The 21,649-nt window shown below is 37.0% G+C and overlaps 3 protein-coding genes across 3 annotated transcripts; all 3 read right to left on the reverse strand.

Moving 5' to 3' along the window:
- Positions 1-2,970: 2,970 nt before the first annotated feature.
- Positions 2,971-5,676, reverse strand: LOC138137215 (odorant receptor Or1-like). Its single transcript, XM_069056533.1, has 6 exons — positions 5,437-5,676; positions 3,678-4,447; positions 3,528-3,627; positions 3,376-3,480; positions 3,172-3,327; positions 2,971-3,123 (listed from the first exon to the last, which is right to left on the reverse strand). Exons 2-6 carry the CDS (start codon positions 4,421-4,423, stop codon positions 3,052-3,054), a joined length of 1,179 nt encoding a protein of 392 aa, XP_068912634.1. The 5' UTR covers positions 4,424-4,447; positions 5,437-5,676; the 3' UTR covers positions 2,971-3,051.
- An 8,803-nt stretch (positions 5,677-14,479) lies between these two features.
- LOC138136930 (uncharacterized) lies at positions 14,480-15,819 on the reverse strand. The gene is made up of 3 exons (XM_069056236.1): positions 15,593-15,819; positions 15,319-15,540; positions 14,480-15,259 (listed from the first exon to the last, which is right to left on the reverse strand). Exons 1-3 carry the CDS (start codon positions 15,779-15,781, stop codon positions 14,576-14,578), a joined length of 1,095 nt encoding a protein of 364 aa, XP_068912337.1. The 5' UTR covers positions 15,782-15,819; the 3' UTR covers positions 14,480-14,575.
- Positions 15,820-16,225: 406 nt separating this feature from the next.
- LOC138136602 (uncharacterized) lies at positions 16,226-21,586 on the reverse strand. Its single transcript, XM_069055837.1, has 2 exons — positions 19,731-21,586; positions 16,226-19,672 (listed from the first exon to the last, which is right to left on the reverse strand). The coding sequence occupies exon 2, from the start codon at positions 18,032-18,034 to the stop codon at positions 17,006-17,008; it is 1,029 nt and encodes a 342-aa protein (XP_068911938.1). The 5' UTR covers positions 18,035-19,672; positions 19,731-21,586; the 3' UTR covers positions 16,226-17,005.
- Between the last annotated feature and the right edge of the window lie 63 nt (positions 21,587-21,649).

Here is a 21,649-nt window from a genome sequence, read left to right on the forward strand (position 1 = left end):
AATTGCAAAGACGCCAATTTTTTTTTTTTAAGAACACGTATAGTGAAAAATAAAATCTATGCACCACGGCGTCACCGAATGATTACGCCCATCGAACAATATCCATCTCTCGGGCTAAAGCCCTCGAGTTGGATTTATCGTTCTCCGGGCGTAATCATCGTTGTAACGCCCTTGGTGCATAAATAGCTAGTGGTGGTACCTTTGAAATAATTTCGCGCGCATTGTAATCCTACGCCAATTTATGCTGTCACAGCAAATTGTCAAATTACAGCTGTTCATTTTGAATCGTCAACACCGTGTGTGGTTTATTTGCTCTTTCGTCTTCAAGTGAGGTATTTTGTTGTATTTATATCTTCTTAATTATCTGGGATAAGTTAGTTTGTTCCTTTGTATTGTTAACCTCCGAGTAATGTGTGTTTTGTTCGTTATTTCTTGCTTAACTATTTTTTTTTGTGGTGTTTAAACTTTCCAAGGTTTTAAGATTAGTTAGTTTGTTGTTTTAGTTTGTTTCTGTTCTATAAGTTCCCTATGGTTTACCTTCGAGTGCCTTTTTTAAGTGACATTTCTATTTATAAACATAAATCCCTTTAGTGATATCAGGAACAATATCTTGACTGATGCAAAGGGATGAAGATAATATTTTTTATTTAATTATATTGCTTTAAAACTGTTTTGTAAGCAACCCGAAGCTATTTGACTGTAGCTGGTAACCCAGCAGCCCAGAGGATGATGCAAGTGCTTATTCATTTTTCATAAATGAAAAACTTACAACTGAAAGTCCACTGGAGGTTGCTTTTCATACCTTATAACACAAAATAGTATTATATCATAATTTTATTGACATCATCATTGATTAGGTCAGATTAGTCAAGGGTTAAAAGTATTTTTCTTAAAGGTCACTGCGAGATGCTCAGGAGTTAGCAAAAACACAGTGTCAAAGTGTAAAGATGGTCCAACTAAAACATCATCAAGAAAGTTGATGAGGCAGCACCCCAGAAGAGTTACAGCAGACTTGCATTGCAATATTAAGCAAGAAATTCATCTTGTACTCAATGATATGGTGCAGAGCAGTAAGACAAGGGTTGTGTACTGTCGTAGCCAACGTTAAATAACTAGCCGTGCTGAGAAAAAGGCAACGCCGCAATCGTTCAGAATGGCGGACCGGGTGAACCGCCAAACATGGAACGCCTAATAAACATAAAGGCGCGTTTTTACACGTTCTCAATAAATTGACATTGTTTATTAGATGATTATTATAATTCCCATCTTACCCCCATGGAGTGAAGAATTGATGATATCTGATTTTACACTGTCCAGCAGTAGCGGCTCGTAACAAAATCAGAAGGGGAAGCAAACTTTTTTTTACAGACAGAATAGATATTTATAACAAAGGCGCTGTGCTATAATACATACTTTTCCTCATCACCGTAGAGGTAGAGTGCAAGATGCGTTTTTTTACTGTGGTTTCCCCAGTAGGCCTAATCCACAATAAGAAAAATTCTTCGTAATAAGTAACTAAATAACTTGTGGAGTTAATTCTTCTCCTTTTATAAAAATCTTTTACTTGACGAGATTCATTAATATAAATTTTTGTCTCAATATTTAAAGAATCATTAAAATTCAATGTAAAAAAATATATACCAAATTCAACAATTTTATGTTCCCAGCCAATCAAATTAAGTTCGATTGAAAATGTTGTTATTAAATCATTAAAATTGTATATTATATCTGCTTTCATAAAATTCTCTACTTCATCGTTTTGCCTTTTAGAAATTGTTTCACGCCTAAACTCTGGATCAGTTCTCTCTTTAATTGCTGGCTTTGATAGATAAGATGCTAAATTTGGAAACACGCTAGGAACAGCCGCATCTTTTAGTCTGGGGCTTTTTAAAATCAATTGTTTACGGCTTCCATCAGGTTGCAAATGTTTATCATATAAAATCATATCATCAAAACTAAAACGTAATTGACAGACCACACTTGAAGCTGAAGTTTTTTCCAGAGATTGCTTTTAACCATGCTTGTTTGCGCTCTACATTTTTGGGAAATTTGAAAACACTCACACCGCGATTGTTTTGTGCATTTCTTAAAGACGAGTCGTAATTACTTTTACAGCCTGTTACACAACACCTACTAGGCATGTTTGAATATTTAAATTTTAAATACCTGTTAGAAGTTAGAACTAACGATATTTCGTTTAACACACAAAAGTTAGGTTAGGTTTGTCTCGGTTTAACTTCCACCAAGTTGACGGCTTTAATTCCAGAAGAAAATGCCACAATTTATTTCACAAACTCTATACTAAATTCCCTTCAACTTTTAAACAACTTGGTAGCTTAAAATTTTGGAAATAAACACAGTTTTCTGAAGTTTAAAACGTTAAGATCACTGTGTACACACATGCAAATCTGCACAAACTGACTCGGTCCTAGGTCTGTGGACATTGTTGCCAAATTTACTTGAGCACGGCTAGTTCATTTAACGTTGGCTACGGTACTGTAAAGCTAGTTTTTTTCAATGAAATATTTCTTGTTTAAAATCTTCAGTGTTCTACCGTCACAGGCTCTTCTGATGTTTATTAATTTTCCAACAATTTGTTTTTGTTTAAAATAGAAAACGCATAATCACTGTGAGTAATAAAAATGCAAATAAGACAATGCGACCAGATTTGCAATATTGATAAGAATTACATCAGAAGTGTTTTCTTCTTTTTGAAAGTATTCAACTAGTTCTGGAAGATGTAATGTATAAAAAATCTTCATCAGATAGTGTGTAATTTTATCAAATCACTGGAATTAATTTTTTACCGCTCATTGAAATGCTAAGGTGGACACTAATTTTAATAAATAAGGAAAATTGTCTAAACAGGATGTCAAGAAACCTGAATAAATCAATAAAAACATAAAATGTGTTGTGAAAAATGTATTTAAAAATTTCACAAACATTTTAGAATAATGTGTTGTGCTTGTTTGTCCTCTTGGGTGCTCACTTTTTGTTTCTCTTTCCTTCTAAAAAAATAGAGAGCTTTCAGTTTTGTTTTTATTTCTTTTTTTATTTTTTGTTTCCTCGCATTTCACTTGTGTTCTTCAGTGCCATGTAAAAACTCCAAGATTTTTGCATTATCTAGAAACATCCTTGAAAAACTGTCATAATTTCTGTCTTAGTACCTACGGCCTTGAATGTCTTATAATTCAGTGGGAAAATGTTCCAGACGAACAGAACTATAGGATTTTTCAACTGCTCCATAAAAATGAGTAAGTCTTTTTTTAGTTCCTTGGAAGTATTGTACCAAATTGACTCGTAACTGGCATAATATAACAATTCACTCTGAAAACAAAAATTTTATTCTATTCTAGACAATCTTGTGAGTCGTACTTTCTCGATGGTTCTGTTGCCAAAATAGCAATAGAGAAAAATCTCTCCTGTGGCAGCCATCTGGAAAAATATCAGTCGGAAAAAGTCGCTACTCATTGCTTCCGCCTAAAAGAAAACAATTAGTGACGTGAAAAATGATATCTTCTGTTTACCATGGACAACTGGTTCATGGTCATAATTATGGACAAAAATGAACAAGCGAACTGAACCATCAAGATTTCTTTGTAGCAGTCTACGAGTATTTGAGTGAAGCTGAAAATGCATAAATTAGAAGAAAATGGGTGCGTCCACATTCCTCTTACTCATGAGTAACCTTGTATTGATTTATACACTCCACTAGGATTCTGTGCATTCCACTACTTTTATCGATTCCAGCTCTTACAACATCACTACCAGAAGCAGAAATTGTCTGCAAATGTCTGAACGTGTCACTGATTAAATCGCATTGCGTTTCGACGTGTATCATAGAATTGTAAAAAAATAAATCCGTCAACAAGTTTACACAGGAAAAGTACACTGCAGTGACGCTGAAGTAGAAGAAAACAGTTTCGAAAATTACTGGTTGGTGGTAGTCGAAGGGCAGCCACACGAGGATGGGTAAACTCTTCTCTTGGTTGATCAAAGGATTCCCTATAACTCCAATGATGGCAAACAAGAAAAGAGCGATATAATATTTGAGAAGATTTCTTGCTAACAGAGTCGACTTATTTACAATGTTTTTCTGTTCTTCTCGTCTGATTTGGTCGTGTTGCGATTCCAAAATATACATCAATTTTAAAATCTTCGGAAAATTTGTGCGAAATAGCACGTGTTTTATAGGCACGATGGTCATGGATGGTATATAGTAGGTGATCTTGGCCACTTCAGGATCGTCCAAATTCAGAAAAGTGTAAAGAGTGGAGAGAATGAAGGTCGAGACGAGGACAGAAGCGACAGTATACTTGTATATTTTGTAGATGTGTTCGTCGGGGTAGCACCACTCGCCGATACACTTGAGTAAAAAAATGGTGTGCTTCAGGCCTTGTGGGAGGTTCACGGGTTGGTGCATTTTGCCCAGGAGACGGTAGCAGATCTGGGAAAGAGAGAAAATATAAGACAAGAAATAACTGGAGGAGGTTACGAGACAATTATTTTATAATTGTTGTAGTTAATAAATACGAATGGAGACGTTGCACGTTACGTTTCTCTGACGACAACAATATAATTCACGTGATCGTAAATATTCCTCTCTTGAATGTCACGCTCTCTATTAAGTTTTCCCCAAAAGTCCATTTTTGGACCGATCTTGTTCATTTTAACTCGATTGATTATAATTGTTGAATTTTGTAAATAGTTGTAATAGGTTAGCTGTCAACATGCTCCAATTAATCTACGCTTTAAAAAAGCACAATAATTGACGGTTTCCAACGCCTTCCCAGCCCAGAATTTCTTTTGAACGCGCAATATTTTCTTGACGTTTTCTTTTTTTGTTTTCAATTGATTTGAAGAAAAATCTGGAAAAACGCAATCTAGTAAATTAAAAAAAAAATTACATTTGCTTTTACTTTTGTGTTGTTTCGCGATCTGTTCAACAAATGTCCAACATAGTTGTTTTATTTCTATTCCAATTTATTTGCCTACATGCACAAATGTCATTTGACAACTGATTGTGAAATCAGGAATCAAACCAATCGGATTGTTTACTTGAACATCGATCTTCCAATCGAAATGTAAATATTGGGTGATTCAAAATAATTGTGGATAAATCTGGCAACTATGTACGAAAATTTATGTGGCAACTGTGTGGGTAGGATAGAGTTGACATTTTTTTGACAGTTCAAAGTCGCGTAATTTTTAAAATTGTCAAATCAACGTGTAATGGAATTAAAAAAATCAAATATACGCTTATGAAATGTCATACAAATCCCATTCACACAGTTGCCACATAAGTTTTGGTACATCATTGCAATACTTATTCACAATCATTTTGAATCACCCAATAAAACTGCTTGAGATTCATTGTGATTTCAAATTTAATGGAAGAAAATAAATCATTTGTTTAGACATGAAATTCTGACTTACTTAAATTGTGACTTAAATTCTGGAACAAAACCGCATGGTTCCAACTCGATCACATTCCAGGCACATCACACATTTCCAGCATTTCAGCGGTGTAGAATACTGCCGATAGAATTCATCTCCCATGTAAAATTCCTCATTTTTACCTTGTTTACACATTTCCAATAGCTTTTCGCAAATTCACAAAAGGATCACAAACAAATTTAGGTATTGAAATTTGGACAAGACAACGTCTGTCGGGTCAGCTAGTAGTCAATAATTAATAATGACAATTACCATTGTAGTGACATTTGAATTAAATTTTTACGTGCTGCCAACTGAAGTGTATTAATCATGGCAATCTCGATTTTCTTTTATTTTTGATCGCACGGTATTAACAAAACAAAACTTAGTATCGAGCCCTAAGAGTAAGAGATAACAAGACTTAAATTTTAATAAAAATAAAGAGTGTCACTACTGTTAGTAGGGCACGCTGCTAAGGTTTTTGATAGTGGAAGAGACTGGACCTATGAAACTGTGAGAATAATTCTATTGTTGATAACAAAATATTTACAATGTGTTTGTTTCTTGTGTAATTCAAGTCGCATTTGTTTGATAAACAATAATAATATAGGTACTGTTACGACCCAAAAGAGCCGGCAACAAGCGTACAAGAGATGTTGGCGGGTGTTGCGACACCCTGGCGAAGCTGAGCTGCAGACGGAGCTCGCCTCCTCCCTGGCTGTTGAGATGCTCCGCCGGGGGTTCCGCGAGATAGTGCGGTGCTGGTGGATTTTGGGAGGAGTTGAAGAAATGTAGAAACGGCTATAAGTTATAACGTATCAAGGTTATTGATAAATTGCCGAATATGAAAAAGCAAGAACGGTTATTTTAATTCAACTTACTTTCTTTTGTTTAGATTTAAACTCAATAAAATATAATGTTAATTTGTTTTCTTTTTACGATATTAATATAATTATTAGGTAATTGTAATTTCACTTATTCTTATTCAATGTTCATGTTTCTTTTCAACGAATTGTGATTATTTTTACAATGGACGATATAATTTCATTTCTAAAGTTGATTTGTCTATTTTGCTAAAACTAAAATTTGTGATTTTAATGTTAACATTAAACATTAGAAAAAATTAATGAAAAGAACACAGTCCAAAAAACTTTCATCGTTATTAACTAGAGAAACAATTAAGCTAAACTTAAAAAATTTGTAGTTATTTTTGTACATTTTTTTAACTTATAGCTTACGTTACTTTGACCACTCATGCTTTAGTTGTTGAATGTTTAAAATGGTGGAATTTAAAAATTATATCTTCAAAAATGTATACTAGGATCTACAACACTTACGTTACTTTAAATCGCACTAAGTAGTCACCAACACATGAAAGACTGGAGTTAGTATCTATCCTTTCTCAGGCGATCTATGAAGTTCACTGGCGATGCACTGTCTAGCACCGTAAAAATAAACAATTTTGGCTTAATGAAAATTTAATTATGGGCGTAGGCTGTCTGAAGGGCAAATTTAATTAATGCTATTACATTGTGGGTAAAAAATTAAATACTAGAGTCTTTGAAGCGCTTTTTCTCGTACTTAATACTTAATTAGGGCATCCCTTTGATACAATGCAGCAATCATACTTTCCCAATTTTATAAATAAATATTTTATCAAACGTAACTATCCCTGCCCTTTAATTTTTAGGAGTGTGATCCTATTCGACTCGTTATCGTGTATTTATTATTTACTAAAATAATTCCGTCTTAAATTGATTTGAGCATATAATGATGATATAATAGTTTGTATCACTAGGCCAGAAACGGCACGTTTTCCAATGCGAGTAAATTTGCGGGCCGAGACGGATAGCCGAGGCTTGCAAATGCGAGTACTCGCAAAACTGTTTCTGGACGTGTATTCACAACATTTTTTGTGTCGACTTCTGCAGATATTTGTTAAATAAAAATTAAAGCACTTGTTTTAATAATTGGCATTAGGAACTTTTTTTGTGTTGGCAACACTGAAACATTTAAATTTAAAAATCAGCATCGCTCTTGTTTCCTGACATTTATTAAATTTAATTAATTTGTTTTTTTTGACATTTACCTGAAAAATTTGGTATAATAAATACATAGTCAAGAAGTCGCTCAAAACGTAATTTTTGTTAATTAATTTTAGTTAAATATTACTTTTTTGAGGTTTGTACGATATTGTGAATAGAAAAACAATTTTAGCGAGCCATGCACAGAATTAAAATTGACACCTGACAGAATCCTGATGGCACATGCCAACCGAAAACGATGACAACTCAAAATCCCTACTTTTAGCCGGACTAGGCCGGCAATAGGACGATATTCCCATACGAATGTATAATTTCATTTTATTTCCATCTTCTAAGTAAATGACACTTTATAGACATTTGTGGTAACTAAGTAAATGGATAATTACAGGCAGAGCCCTGTAATATTTAACAGGCACGTAGAAGAGACCTGTAAAGACTTTACAAGGCCCATCAAAAAATAAATAATCAAAACTAATTAAATGATTTTTTTTTAAAGTTTATTACAAACACAAATAAATTTAACTATCAATTGTTGCAATTACCGTTAATAATGCATTTTGATCCGTTTCAAAAGTCATTTTCATATCGCCCCTGGGATCGAATCAGTAGAGAACCGCACTTGCAGCGTTGGTAATTCCGTGGTTATTTTCTTGCGCTTCATGAAAATCGCCTTCAAAGTCTTCATCGGCATTAAAGCCATTCTTTCTTTTCTTTCATTTTGCAACAAATTTCACAAAACTTCTGACAGTATTTTTGTTGTTTATCTCAACACCATGACGACGTAGGTATAATAATTGTCCCACCGCCTTTCATTACAAAATTTTTATAAACATAAATAACAATTAAAAAACGAAATTTAAAGGCTGACGGTGGAAATAAAAGTTTGTATGCAACTCGCTTAGCAATTAATTTTTACTGGGCTTACTGGCTTATGGAGACTCGTTCCTTACGTCACTCGTCCAACAAGTGCCAGCGCGCCCGTAAAGATTAATTTACTAAGCTCGTCACATAAATAACTATTATCTTCAAGCGGTCGAAAATCACGCCTTTGTGTATCTCCATAGAAACGGTTAAACTGTCATTTTTTTTTTGAGTGGAGTAGAAGTGTCCCACAGGTGACTCGACCGGGTCAAACTAAGGTATTTGTAACAATTTATTTATCAATTACAACTATCAATTACACGAAATATTTAATAAATAAATTATCCCCATTAAAATAAAGCCTCTAAAAAAGCTAAATAACGAAATTATTATCTAATATTTAATCGATTCGACTGTGGTTAAAGACAAGCCGTCCCTTGTGGGACTTGTGGGCGTGTCCATGGATGTCAGATCAAATGTCAAACAAATGTCAAAAATAGCGCAAAATTGCCCTTCAGTGTTAATAGCTAAACAGTTGTAAGTTGTAACCGTTTGCTGTTGACGTTTTGATAACGTTTGTTGTATTTAGCGAACCCGAACATCTGAAGTAAGTGTGTACTGTTAGAAAACGAAATGCACGGCGAGCGACGGCTCCAAAATTGATGCAGATTGCGGCAAACTCAGTGTAGATCTAATCCGACCACAGTCTGCGGCGAAAAGTGTATGATTTCTACATAATTGCTCCTGCTGCAAAGTTTCTGACTACATAGGTAAAATTTCTGAGTTCGCTAGAGGAAGAATTATAAATTATTATTGTAGGTTAGGCCTTACTTGTCACTAAGTGTGACCGCTTTCGATGCAATGAAATCAGCAATTTGACAATGAGAGATATCGAAAATTTGAGCTCTGCTATCGTAGTAAAAGTTCAGGATACTAGAAATTATAAATCGCAATCATTCACCATTTTGGGAAAGTTTTACGTGGAAATTTGCAGAAAGTACATCGGATAGAATGTAGACTTTACTAATATTATCGAAACTTCAAGCACCAATAACAAGGGAAGTAGAAATTACTAGTGCTTTAAAATTTGAAGATTGTAACTGCAGGAAAAGAAAAATAAATAAGTGAGTTCATGTTCGATTTTTTTTTTGTGATCCGCTCGAAGATAAAATAGCATATTATACACGTGTCCCAGAACTCGCGCCCCAGAGAAAAAAGGAGAAATCTTCATAAAAGGACAAATAAATAATCCCAATGAAAAATTTTTCTATGTTGAACGATATTCAAGAAAAGAACAGTTTAATTCGACCAATCAAAGCATTTTAAGCCATCCAGGTCTATTTCCCGTAATTGTTGCTAGGTTGCATATTTTATTACGTTTTCAATAAACTGACCGGCTATGAAACTTTTGAGAAACGTCAGTGTCAAAATTTCATTCAATTCACTTCAAATCGCTTTAGTAGTACCGCCGTCGTGGTCAACCGTGCTCTTTCATCATGTATTCTGCAGCGGATTATGTGAAAATGTTGATAATTTAGGGAGAATGTGGAAATTAAGTAAATCCACATGCTCTATTTTCAAGAGCATTTCAGCAACGATTTTATATAAATTTGTGGGTTGGTCTATTAGTGAATCGTGTGGTATGTCTTCAATAGAAATTAGTTTACATATCAGCTACATCTTTAGGTAGGACCTTTTGAATTTCCTGCACGGTAAGCCCGAGACATTCACCCAGAACTTTGAATGGAGAATTTTTGAATGCAGAACTTTCCAATTTGCGGTGGTGGTCCACGACACTGGCCTGTGCAGTCCTATTGCCTTATTGCTACAGGAGAACAATTCAGGAGTTGCGTTCAGGAAGCTTTTGCCACAATTACTGGTTACGAAATCTAAACTGAATCTTTTGCGACTGGCACGGTCGCACGGTTATGCTTGCAAATGAATGGTGGCCACTTTGAGCACTTCCTCTGATTGTATTTATTTTTCGTTTTATAATCCCTTTTGGCTTGTGTTACACCTTATCTTCCTGTTTTGTACGATAAGCTCACGTGCATTAGAATAAACAAGGTTCTTTTCAGAACCGCCATTTGTTGTTTTATTTAAAAAAATAAAAATACATATATTCATGTGATCGATGGCGAATGTGACATTTTGAATGACATCTGCCTTAACCTAACATATTGATGTTGACACTTTAGCGGACATGTCATTCTGACATTATTTAATTGTGACAATTTATAAACTTAGCAACCGATTTTATTCACATTAACTCCTCAGAGTTCCCTTTCTGGAATTGGTGGATCTTAGATGTCTCACAACTCTCTTAAGCAAGCCATTAATTGTTCTTCGTTTGCATTTTTAGAATCGAGATTGTTGTCGGCATTTGTCTGTTTTCTCTGGGGCGCGAGTTCTGGGACATCCTGTATATATCATTCAGAGTAGAAGCTCTTTTTGTGCTTCGCCCAGTTGTCGACCTCAACTGCGTTTCGCTCTTCAATCTCTGGGCTTAGCACAAAAAGAGACACTTCTACTCTTAATGATATAATGTGCTATTATTTCAGTTGATCTGAACCAATTACTCAATTAACAAAAATAGAAAACACATAGTCACGGTGAGTAATAAAAATATAAATAAGACAATGCGACCAGATTTACAATATTGATAAGAATTACATCACAAGTGTTTTCTTCTTTCTGAAAATATTCAACTAGTTCTGGAAGATGAAATGTTTTAAAAATCTTCATCAGATATTGCGTAATTTTGTCAAGTCACTGGAATTAATATTTTACCACAAATTAATGTGCTAAGGTGGACATTAATTTGAATAAATAAGGAAAATAGTCTCAACAGGAGGTCAACAACCTGAATAAATCGATAAGAACATAAAATGTGTCGTGAAAAATGTATTTAAAAAATTTACATTTTACAATAGTGTTCACTTTTTGTTTCTCTTTTCTTACAAAAAAAATAGAGAAAGCCTGCTGTTTTATTTCTATTAATTTAATTAATTCATTTACATTTGTAATTTATTTCTATTCATACATATCTACTCCTACGCCTCTGACACAAAAATTCAACTTGCAGTTTTTAATTTTTTGTTTCCTCGCATTTCACTTACTTGTGTTCTTCAGTGCCATGTAAAGATTTTTGCATTAAGTATCTATAAAAACATCCTTGTAAAACTGTGATAATGTCTATCTTTTACCTACCGCCTTAAATGTCTTATAATCCAGTGGGAAAATGAAAACGAAAAAGAAACTATCGCTCGGAAAAAGTCGTTACTCATTGCTTTCGCCTAAAGCAAAACAATTGGAGTGACCAAAAAAAATGACATCTTATATTTACCGTGGACAACTGGTGCATAGTCAAAAAAGAACAAATGAACTGAACCATCAAGATTTGTTTGTTTCCACGAGTATTTGAGTAGAGCGGAAAATGACTAAATTAGAATAAATTGGGAGTGTTCATATTTTTCTTAGTTGTGTACTTAGTTGTATTGGTTTACACACTCCACTAGGATTCTGTGCATTCCACTACTTTCCTCGTTTCCAGCTCTTACAACTCCACTATCAGAAGCAAACATTTTCTGCAAATGTCTGAACGTGTCTCTGATTAAATGGCATTGCGTTTCAACGTGTATTATGGAATAATAAAATATAAATTCATCAATGAGTTTACATGACCCTGAAGTAGAAGAAAACAGTTTCGAAAATTACTGGTTGGTGGTAGTCGAAGGGCAGCCAGACGAGGATAGGTAAATTCTTCTCCTGGCTGATCAAAGAATTCCCTATAACTCGAATGATAGCAAAACAAGAAGAGAACGATATAATATTTGGGAAGATTTCTTATAGCAGAGTCTGCAGTGTTGTGTAATTCGTTATTGAATAGTTAGCGATCAAATAATCAAAAAAAAAAACAAAACAAAGCAAGGGTGCTACCTCATCTTTTGTTTTATGGAAATGTTTGTGTTACGTTGTTCGTACTATTGCGGCCAAAAAATTTCGTCCGTCACTTTCAAGGCCCTGACATGAAGTGTAAACTACCCTTAAGCACCAATAACCTCGCTTTGTTATCGTTATTGTCATTTTGACAATCTGTCATTCAGTCCATCAGTTCAAATTTAGCGAATACAAAGGACAAGTTCCACTCTTACAAAATTACCACACGACCGCTAGTCGCTAGTGGCACTAGAGACTAGAGGCAGACTTGCGGCTATTTTTGGATTAAAGTACCAAACAGAGAACCGTGGAAATTACACGAGTATGCCGTAGTTTTTAAAAAATCAAACGAAAAACATTAAGGCAAAGACAAGGAAATGAAACATTTATTTTTGTTTAAGTACTTAAACTAAATCAAAAGATAAAATGAATGAAGTTTAAAATCAATACTTGGTCATTGCTCCATTGGCGTCAATAACTCGTCTTACACGACGCGAGATGGAGAGGCATAAATCTCTGTGATAATTCCTATTTAATGATTGCCATGCATTAGTAATCGCAGTCAAAAGTTCTGCCCTATTCCGAATCACTTGTCGTTGTTGCAAATTACGAACCAAAAATCTGGACTGCCAATCAAGAACGTTTATGCTACCATTCTGCTATCCTATGTGCTGAATGCATTGAACAATTGTCTTGTTGAAATATGAAGTTAAAATTCGGAAAAATTCTTGAAACTAAAGGCATCATCACGTCTTCAAGAATCCTAACATAAACATCACTGTTGAGCCGATCTTCTAGAGACAACATTAGCCCAGGTCTATCTACTAAAATCCATGCCTATATGTTTGCCGAAAATCGACCGCTCCTTTCCGTTGTATTTGCTTGTATTTACCCCTTCAACAGCCGTCATAAAAGGGCTATTGCGTAATCTATTGAGAAGCATATTATCTTCTTGTGCAGTAAATGTGCTAGGCCTCCCTGAGCCTTGGCGTCTTTCAATAGTTCCATTCCATTTTGTCTCCATTTCTGAAGAATGGACGAAATTGTACTTTTAGGTATACGAAGGTCCATCGAAATCTGAGCTTGGGACATTCCTCTTTGTGCAAGAGTTACTATTTTGATTTTATTAAAATTTGATACCGATGGCATTTTGCTTGACTTTCAAAAGTGACAAGTAAAAACATCAATCATAATGACAATAAGGAATGGACTACACCGATTTTTTTGAAATGACGGAAAAATGACGGCCGAAATTTTTTGGCCGCCATAGTACACAGAATTAGGCTTGTTATGCACAGTCATTTTATTGGTTGCCTATTCACTCCGTTTCGAAAGTGACATTCGAATAAAAATGCTTTTTCTTCAACGGTAATAGTTATTTACGAACCAAGTGCGGGAAGACATTTTTCGCGAATGAGCGCATCATTTGCGCGAATGTGCCGAATACGTCTTCGGGCATCGAGGATTGTATGTACAATATTTTTTGAAACAAACATTAGCATTTTTAAATTATTACCCAATGTTTCCAATTTAATGAATAGATGGCGCTTGCCCAAGTGTCAATCGAATTAATAGCGATTTATTTTCATTCTTTCGAAATTTTCAACATCCAAATTGGAGAAATTACGTTTTGTAAACCAGATTTTATTATTATCAAGTCAAATTATTTTCAGAATGCTCAAAAGGGCAAATACTTTTTGGATGATTTTGAAGCACTAGTGTGCGAAATCTAGGTTCGCGGTTAACTTTTGCGTTCGCGGAATGTCTTTTAAAGTTAGTGAGTTCAAAAAACCCATTTTACCACTTCTTCTGGGATAATTGTTGCTTACAATTACAATAAAGATCTGTAAACTTTGCCGAATTGAAAAGTTGTTTTCTACTCGTATGTTAACACAGCACGGTTGCTTTAAAATTGATGTTTCCCTGAGATTTCAGCAAAAAATCTGCTTACCAGTGGCGTCACGTTTGACAATAAAGCTGGTAAATTACCCATTCTTAATGTCTAAAATTCATAAGGTATTATTTATTTTACCGGTTTCAGTATAGTTAAGCGTTGGTTTACATTCACAAAAGTTGGATGGTAGGTGAGTCATAACTGTACTAGTACAGTTATGGAGTCATAACTGTAGTAGTACAGTTATACTGTAGGGTAATATTGCCATAGTGACAATAGTGACATGTCAACAACAATCAACAAATGAAGACAATATCTAACTATTTATTATTAATTAAAAAAAAAAAATAAAAAATGTAGGTATGTAGAAACAACGACAATTAAAAATCTACCACTACTCCTATTTGCCAAAATAGACATTAATCGTACATTCTTTCAAATTAGAGATGGTCATTCCTGGGAAAGATATCTCTGAAGTCTCCACTCGTGAAGAAGCTGTGTGCACTACTTCTGTTGAATTATTGTTACAAGTAATTTCGCTTCGCATTGTTGAACTGGAAGTGCCAGACTCTGCATGGCCAAACATTCTTTTTGCTATCTTAATTTTGTTTTCTACTGATTCCTCTACGTAGCCCTCAGCTACAGTCGAACTCCTCCATCCGCCCAGCCTTTTCAGATCGGTTACGTTTCCTCCCGTGTTGGCCAGAATTGTGGCAGAACTGCGCCTCAAGGAGTGACCAGTGTATTGTTCAACGTTGGGTAGGCCCAGGAAAGTAGCAACCATTTTAGGAACAGAAGAAATCTTATGGATACCTACTCGTTGCACGCTACATTTTCCTCGATTGTAAAAAACAAAAAAGTGTTCGTGCTTTGTGTGTTTTGGTCGAAGACCCATGTACTTTTTAACGATTTGAACAGAATTTATAGCACCATCGGGGACAACGGTAAAAAATCTCGGTTTGTAATTCTTAGCATGATTAATTTTTACAATCAAAACGGAGCCTTCCTCTTTAACATAATTTACTGACAGGTTATATATTTCATCACAACGACATGCTCCAAATAGTCCGAAAATTACAACAACCTAAAAATAACGTAAGATTTACAATTCTTAAATCGAACTGCAATAGTGTGTCAACATACTTTGGTCAGCAAATACTCCTCCTCTTGTGCTTCTATCAAGAACTTTTTAAATTGATCATCAGACAGAACTTTCGCTTTCTTCACTTCGTTGCCGACGTTCTGCCTCTTTATAAAAGCAAACAGTTTTAGAAAAATTTTTATGTCTCTATTTTCATAGATGCCAACTGTGCTCCGCAGCATTGAATAATACACCCACAATGAAGAAGGGCTGTGCTTCTTAGACTACAATAGAAAGATTTAAAAACCTCACAAATTAGCATTTGGAATAACTTACCAATTCCTGAAAGTATGCCAGAAGAACATTTTCTTCAATAACCATAGTATGGTTTTCACTTTGCCACTGCTTGAAAACATTATAGGCTTTGTCATACCGTTCTTTTGATTTTTCAGGAATTAGGCTGTTCAGAGCTTCACCCGCTGCGTTTAAAATATTTTCTGGCAATTCACTAATTACAGAATCCATTTTAAATGTAAAAATTTATTTATAAATAACAACTGAACTGTAACTACGGCAGCTGAACATATCATGCAAACGCGATCAACTCAATCTATTTTAAAACGAGTTTTTGGATTTAATTGTTTTAAATTCTCTTCGGCTTATTCTGAAACCGGTAAACTATTGAACAAACAACGGATGTTATGAATCATAACAACCTTAGATGTCTTAAAATCCTCGCTCTACGAGCTCGGATTTCAAACCGACATCTGCGGTGGTTATAATAATCATAACATCGCTAGGTATGTTAATAGCTAATAAAGTGGCGTTTGAAATCATAAATTGTCTGGATCCATGCATTGAACGCTTAGGTATTTGCTGAGAATTCCGTATTTCTTGAACAGTTTAGGTATTTGCAGAGAATTCCGTATTTCTTGAACAGTTTCATGATGATGAAATTGTGAACGGGTATTTCCAACAAGACGGTGCTCCTGCACACACCACAAACGAGACTTTGAATATGATACAAGAATTTTTCCAGCATCGGTTAAATAACCTCGACGAATTGTGTGGGGCAATATTTGCGATAATTTAATTCATGTTTTAACATTGTTTGTGTTGTAAATAGTTTATTTACATTAAGGTAAACAAAGTTAACAAAGGTTTGCAGTGAGACTCTTGAGGGAGCTCGAATGATTAAGTGAATAATAATGAATAATTGTCCATGCGTGCATTCCTTTTATAGCCTGACTGGAGATGGTCCCGCACGCTCCGTCGGCGCGCAGCTGATGGGATGGTAGGGGCCCAGCGAGTTGATTCTCGCTGGCGACGGTAGCGCTTCGAAAGGGGTAGTACGGGCCGCTTTGGTACTACATTCGTGATTTATGCTACATCCTCCCCCTCAGGTCTAATAGAATCGGCCCGATTATTGGACCTGATTCTTTCGGGGTCTGCCGCGGTTCTTGATCGGGTGAATCGGTTTGGGCGCGGCGTCCTCAGATTCCAGATACGGAGTGAGTTGCGAGACGTGGTAGGTACCAAGGGGCTCTGCTGGTTTGTCTCGGGCAGCTAGGACATAGCTCGTAGGGCCGTTCTGCTGGAGAACGATGTAGGGGCCGTCTCGTCGAGGGGCGAGCTTGCTCCTTTTCATGGGTGTCTCGAGCTTCCTTCCAGCTTTCGTGGAGTTGAAGAAGTCGTGGGGTGGCTTCAGGGCGATGAACCAAGGTAATGGTCGACAATCAATGATGACGACTAGCTGCTCTCTTTGACGTAGCTGCGAAATTTATTAATTGTCCATACATTGGCCAATACTTCTCTTTCTCTGGTTGAGTAGTTCCTTTCCGTCTTGGTGAGAAGGCGGCTAGTGTACTCGATGGGGCATTCCTCGGGCGCCTCCCCCTGGAGTAAGGCTGCGTCAAGAGTGCAGGTAGGATCAGCTGTCCGGAGGACAGAGGTGCCAGTGAGCTGCTTCTTTAACGTTTGGAAGGCTTCTAACATGGCGTGAATTTCTGTCTGGGTAGTCTGTCTCTTACCCGGAGTGAGTCGATACGGGGGAGAAGCGATCAGGGTGCTGTCACCAGTATCGATTCGGTACTGTGCGAAGGGGGTTGGAGGTCCAGTTTTCGCGAATAACTCGGCGTGCTGATCCAGCAGGGAGTTGAGTCGTTCTTTTTCGTTCTCTGGGAGTGAGGCCCCTTCCACAGGGCGAAGATGCAAAGTGGCTAGTTGGATTCTTATAGGGCTGTCGTACCCGGAACTAGATTCCATTTCGTAATCCATTTGAGCGTCGGCTGCGTCTTGCATAATGTAGTCACTACTACCTTGAGTCTGGTATACATTCCAGACGTTTCGTCCGTCGTGTATAGCTGGTTGCGTGATTCTACTTGTTGGAGGCAGAGGTCTATTTTCTCTGGCGTCGTTGTCGGCGAGGGTGGCTTTCACGATTACCTTTTGCGTTGGGTGGCCGGTTGCTAACAAGTGTTTGTCGAGACCGGCGCTGGCGACGCTGTAGCAGGCGACGGTATCTGCGATGGCGGACTCTTGTACACCGGATATAGATACCGAAACTGTTGGGCTTCGTAGTGGTGCCATGGGGTTCAGGGTGCAGAACCCATTGAGAGCGCTGGTCCCGTAGTCGGTTACGTTGCAGGTTGGACAATTTTTCCGGTGGATACCAGGACGTTGGCATCCGTAGCAGCAAACCTGTGTTGCACTAGCGGCGACCGGCGTCGTCGTCGGTCCAAGTCGAGTCATCCACTGCTGGAACATTTGGATGGCCATGGCGTCGTTCAGTCGGGGGGCTGCGACGTTGCAAAGGGACGGGCTTTTGGTGGCGATCGTTTTTGGATTGATAGAGTAAGACCGGTTGGACCGTTGTCAGTGCCTTTCAGTGCGTAAACTCTGTCGTTCAATTTTGGACGATGGAGACTCTTAGAGTAAGACCGGGTGGACCGTCTTCAGTGCCTGTCAGTGCTTGAACTCTGTGTTGAGTCGTGGGTACTTTGGAATTTTTAGAGTAAGACCGTGATCAGTGCTTGAACTCTGTCGTTCAATTTTTGGACGAAGGAGACTCTTAGAGTAAGACCGGGTGGACCGTCTTCAGTGCCTGTCAGTGCTTAAACTCTGTGTTGAGTCGTGGACTTTGGAATTTTTAGAGTAAGACCGTGATCAGTGCTTGAACTCTGTTGGATTTTTGGATTTTCAGAGTAAGACCGTGCTCAGTGCTTGAACTCTGTTGGTGGGTCGTGGATTTTTGGCCCGAAGTTGGGTGTCATTTTTAACATCGGGCTCCACGTTGTAGCGCCACTTTTAACATCGGGCCCCATGTTGTAGCGCCACTTTTAACAGTGTTTGTTGTGTAAATAGTTTATTTACATTAAGGTAAACAAAGTTAACAAAGTGAGACTCTTGAAGGAGCTCGAATAATAATGAATAATTGTCCATGCGTGCGTCCCTTTTATAGCCTTACTGGAGATGGTCCCGCACGCTCCTTCGGCGCGCAGCTGATGGGATGGTAGGGGCCCAGGGAGTTGATTCTCGCTGGCGACGGTAGCGCTTCGAAAGGGGTAGTACGGGGCGCTTTGGTACTACATTCGTGATTTATGCTACAATGTATAAAAAATCCCATAAGCCGCGATGCATTTGTCACTTTGACATCAGATAAAGTTAGCCCTAACTTTGCATCGGGATAAAATGTGCTTAAACTTCCATGGCAAACTATTTCGAACCTGATTATTGTGTGTTGTTATGATAACGAACCAACAATCTTAAACATTGACACAGCTTGTAATAAATTGAAGTGCAAAATGGCTAATTCAATTTTTCATAATTACCTACCTATTATTATTCATTAAATTATCTCATCGAATTACGCTCGAGGTTTTTTTTGTCCAGGATAAAATTTAATTTTTTAAACTCTACTTTGGTTTCTTTTTGGTAAATTGACTCCACAAACCACCAGGTAAAAAAACGAGTCCGAAGGACGAGTTTTTTAATCGGGTGGTTTGTGTCGTCAATTTACCAAGCAACCAAATTATCGTAAAAAAATTCAATTTTATCCCGACAAAAAAAACCTCAGGTGTAATTACAGTTGAAAATTGATGAAATTAATAATAATATTGTAATACCCCAATTTTAATTCAAATTGCCGCCGCTGAAACAAACAGAAAAGAAACTATTTGGTTCTTTTATTGCGTACTGTTGGTACAGGAAACCCAAGGATTCGACTTTCAGCTCTCGAAGTGAACGGAGGTGTTTTGCTAACCGGTCGCTTTCATTGTTTTAATTGAAAATTGAGTGTTTGCTGTTACAAATCTCCAGTCGTTCATTTTAGTGTAATGTCCCAATGGAATCAAATCCATAGTATATCCTGACTTACAACACGTGGTCAACAGGTATGTTGTTTCGCTTTGGTTATTCCTATAATGCACGGGAGAAGTAAGAATTACGGGTTTGGGGAAATTCTCTGGGTACGTACGAGCTCGGGGCGACGTAAATAGGGAAAACAGCAGTCCATTTAGGGAACGACCATCCATTTGCCACAAAGAAAACCGTTAGCACGTGTTTGGCCGAAGTTAGGTTGTTGACGCGCGGGCAGATTTACCACGTTGCAGTGAAAAATGAGAGCACACCAAGGGGGCCGGACGTGGAATTGCCGTCGTCGTCTCCACGGGGCTTTGCCATGCCGCGTGACCCTGGCCGTGTAGCTTTACACCGCCTCTGGTGGACGGCCTCTGCTTCATCATCTGTGGTCTCCGCGGTGGCGTTTCGCAGCACACAAGCCAGAGGCACTGCACCCATAACGTGTTAGGTGTCGCAGGGACTTGGACGAATGCGGCGTCAGGGTAGAGACTAAAGCTTGTTTGACACGATGCTACATTTCGTAGTAAATTTGTTAGAAAATGAGAGAGACCCTCGACAGGACCAATGAACGATCAGGATCATAGTCTCTCTTTGTCAGATCCTGATCGTTCATTGGTCCTCTCTCATTTACTAGTAAATTTTCTCAAAAATTTAGTATCGTGTCAAACAAGCTTAAGAGACAGGAGGCGAAAGCTATGTTAACTCCGTGATCGGAAACCGCATGCTACCCGAAGGAGATGAGAGTTAGAGGAGCGTAATATTCAGTTAGGCCGTTGGTTATTGTAACCTTGATTCTTGAGCCTTGTTGTGGAATTTTATGCCACATGTTGTGTAACTTTAGCGATTGAAAAGATTATGGTGCGCCATCTTTTGTGGATGTTTTTTGGGGGTTTTACTCATCCCATTTACCGTGCCTGTTTTTAATATTATATTATTTATTTCACGATGCCGCTTTGTTTTAAGTCAGGTTTAGGTTCTGGACAGTTGCTGTTGTTATTTTATTTGTTGTATGTAATACTTTGTTTTGTTCCACCTCTGCTATGTGGAGACTCCCTGAACGAACCTATCATAGCAGGGGTGTTAGGTACCTTGAGATCATTTAAATTTATAGTCAAAGTGGGCTGTGACTTTAAAATTAGATTAATTAATTGTGCTTGGTTAGTGCTTACCAGACTGCTTACTGAAGATCATCTACAGGTCAGTCAAATATTGCAAGACATTTATTATGGATTTTAACAATTACTTTATACAGGGTGTAACAGAAATAGGTGCATTAATTTTAACTGGTAATAGAACTCGTCAAAAGGAACAACTTTTCTATCTACCACTTTGCCGAAAAACGATCATTAATTCCAAAAAAAAAATTGGAGAGATTTTTCACTAAAATAGCCCGACGCCACTAAATACTGCAATGGCTAATTGAGATCAGCGCTAATATGAAAAAAACATCTATTTTCATCCAGAAAACGTGTTTTAACGCCGAAATCGAAATTCAAATAAATCTACCCGTATAGCAAAAAATCCACTTCGTAAGAATCTGGTTGTTTCACGTTTTTAGGTAGCTTAGTTTTGGAGATATGAACGGTTTTAGGAAAGTTTTTCCTACTTTTAAGCCATTACGCAACGTTTTACGCCAAAATGGCAGAGAGAAAAGTTGTTCCTTTTGATGAGTTCTATTATCAGTTAAAATTAATGCACTTATTTCTGTTACACCCTGTATACTGCAAAAAAATTGAACAATACTTTCAATATGCTCTTTACCTTTAATTTTTTAATTTCATGCATGTTATAGATACACTTATCGATTACATACAGAGTGATCAACAAGAATCCAAATCAGAGCAAGCGTTGCAAATTATCGGTCACGTCGTAGCAAAATCATATGCACATAAGCGGTCAAAACATGGGCGTAGACAATTTATGGTCTCAAACGCTACTTAATAAAAATGATATTTTATGAATTTTAGACGTTGAAATTATAATTGTGCATTTTATTATTATTATAAGATAAGGGAAACAATTTATAAGATTAAC

The sequence above is a fragment of the Tenebrio molitor genome, chromosome 8, assembly GCF_963966145.1.
Source record: "Tenebrio molitor chromosome 8, icTenMoli1.1, whole genome shotgun sequence".
Classification (NCBI taxonomy): domain Eukaryota; kingdom Metazoa; phylum Arthropoda; class Insecta; order Coleoptera; family Tenebrionidae; genus Tenebrio; species Tenebrio molitor.

Bases quoted from the DNA above. Each gene is read 5' to 3' on its own strand.
- LOC138136602 (XM_069055837.1), bottom strand. From the start codon at position 18,034: ATGGCCATCCAAATGTTCCAGCAGTGGATGACTCGACTTGGACCGACG.
- LOC138137215 (XM_069056533.1), bottom strand. From the start codon at position 4,423: ATGCACCAACCCGTGAACCTCCCACAAGGCCTGAAGCACACCATTTTT. The intron at 3,328-3,375 runs GTACGACTCACA...TTTTGTTTTCAG, and splicing joins GCAACAGAACCATCGAGAAA to AGTGAATTGTTATATTATGC. The intron at 3,124-3,171 runs GTAGGTACTAAG...GGATGTTTCTAG, and splicing joins ATTATAAGACATTCAAGGCC to ATAATGCAAAAATCTTGGAG.
- LOC138136930 (XM_069056236.1), bottom strand. From the start codon at position 15,781: ATGGATTCTGTAATTAGTGAATTGCCAGAAAATATTTTAAACGCAGCG. The intron at 15,541-15,592 runs GTAAGTTATTCC...TTTCTATTGTAG, and splicing joins TGGCATACTTTCAGGAATTG to TCTAAGAAGCACAGCCCTTC. The intron at 15,260-15,318 runs GTATGTTGACAC...CGTTATTTTTAG, and splicing joins AGGAGTATTTGCTGACCAAA to GTTGTTGTAATTTTCGGACT.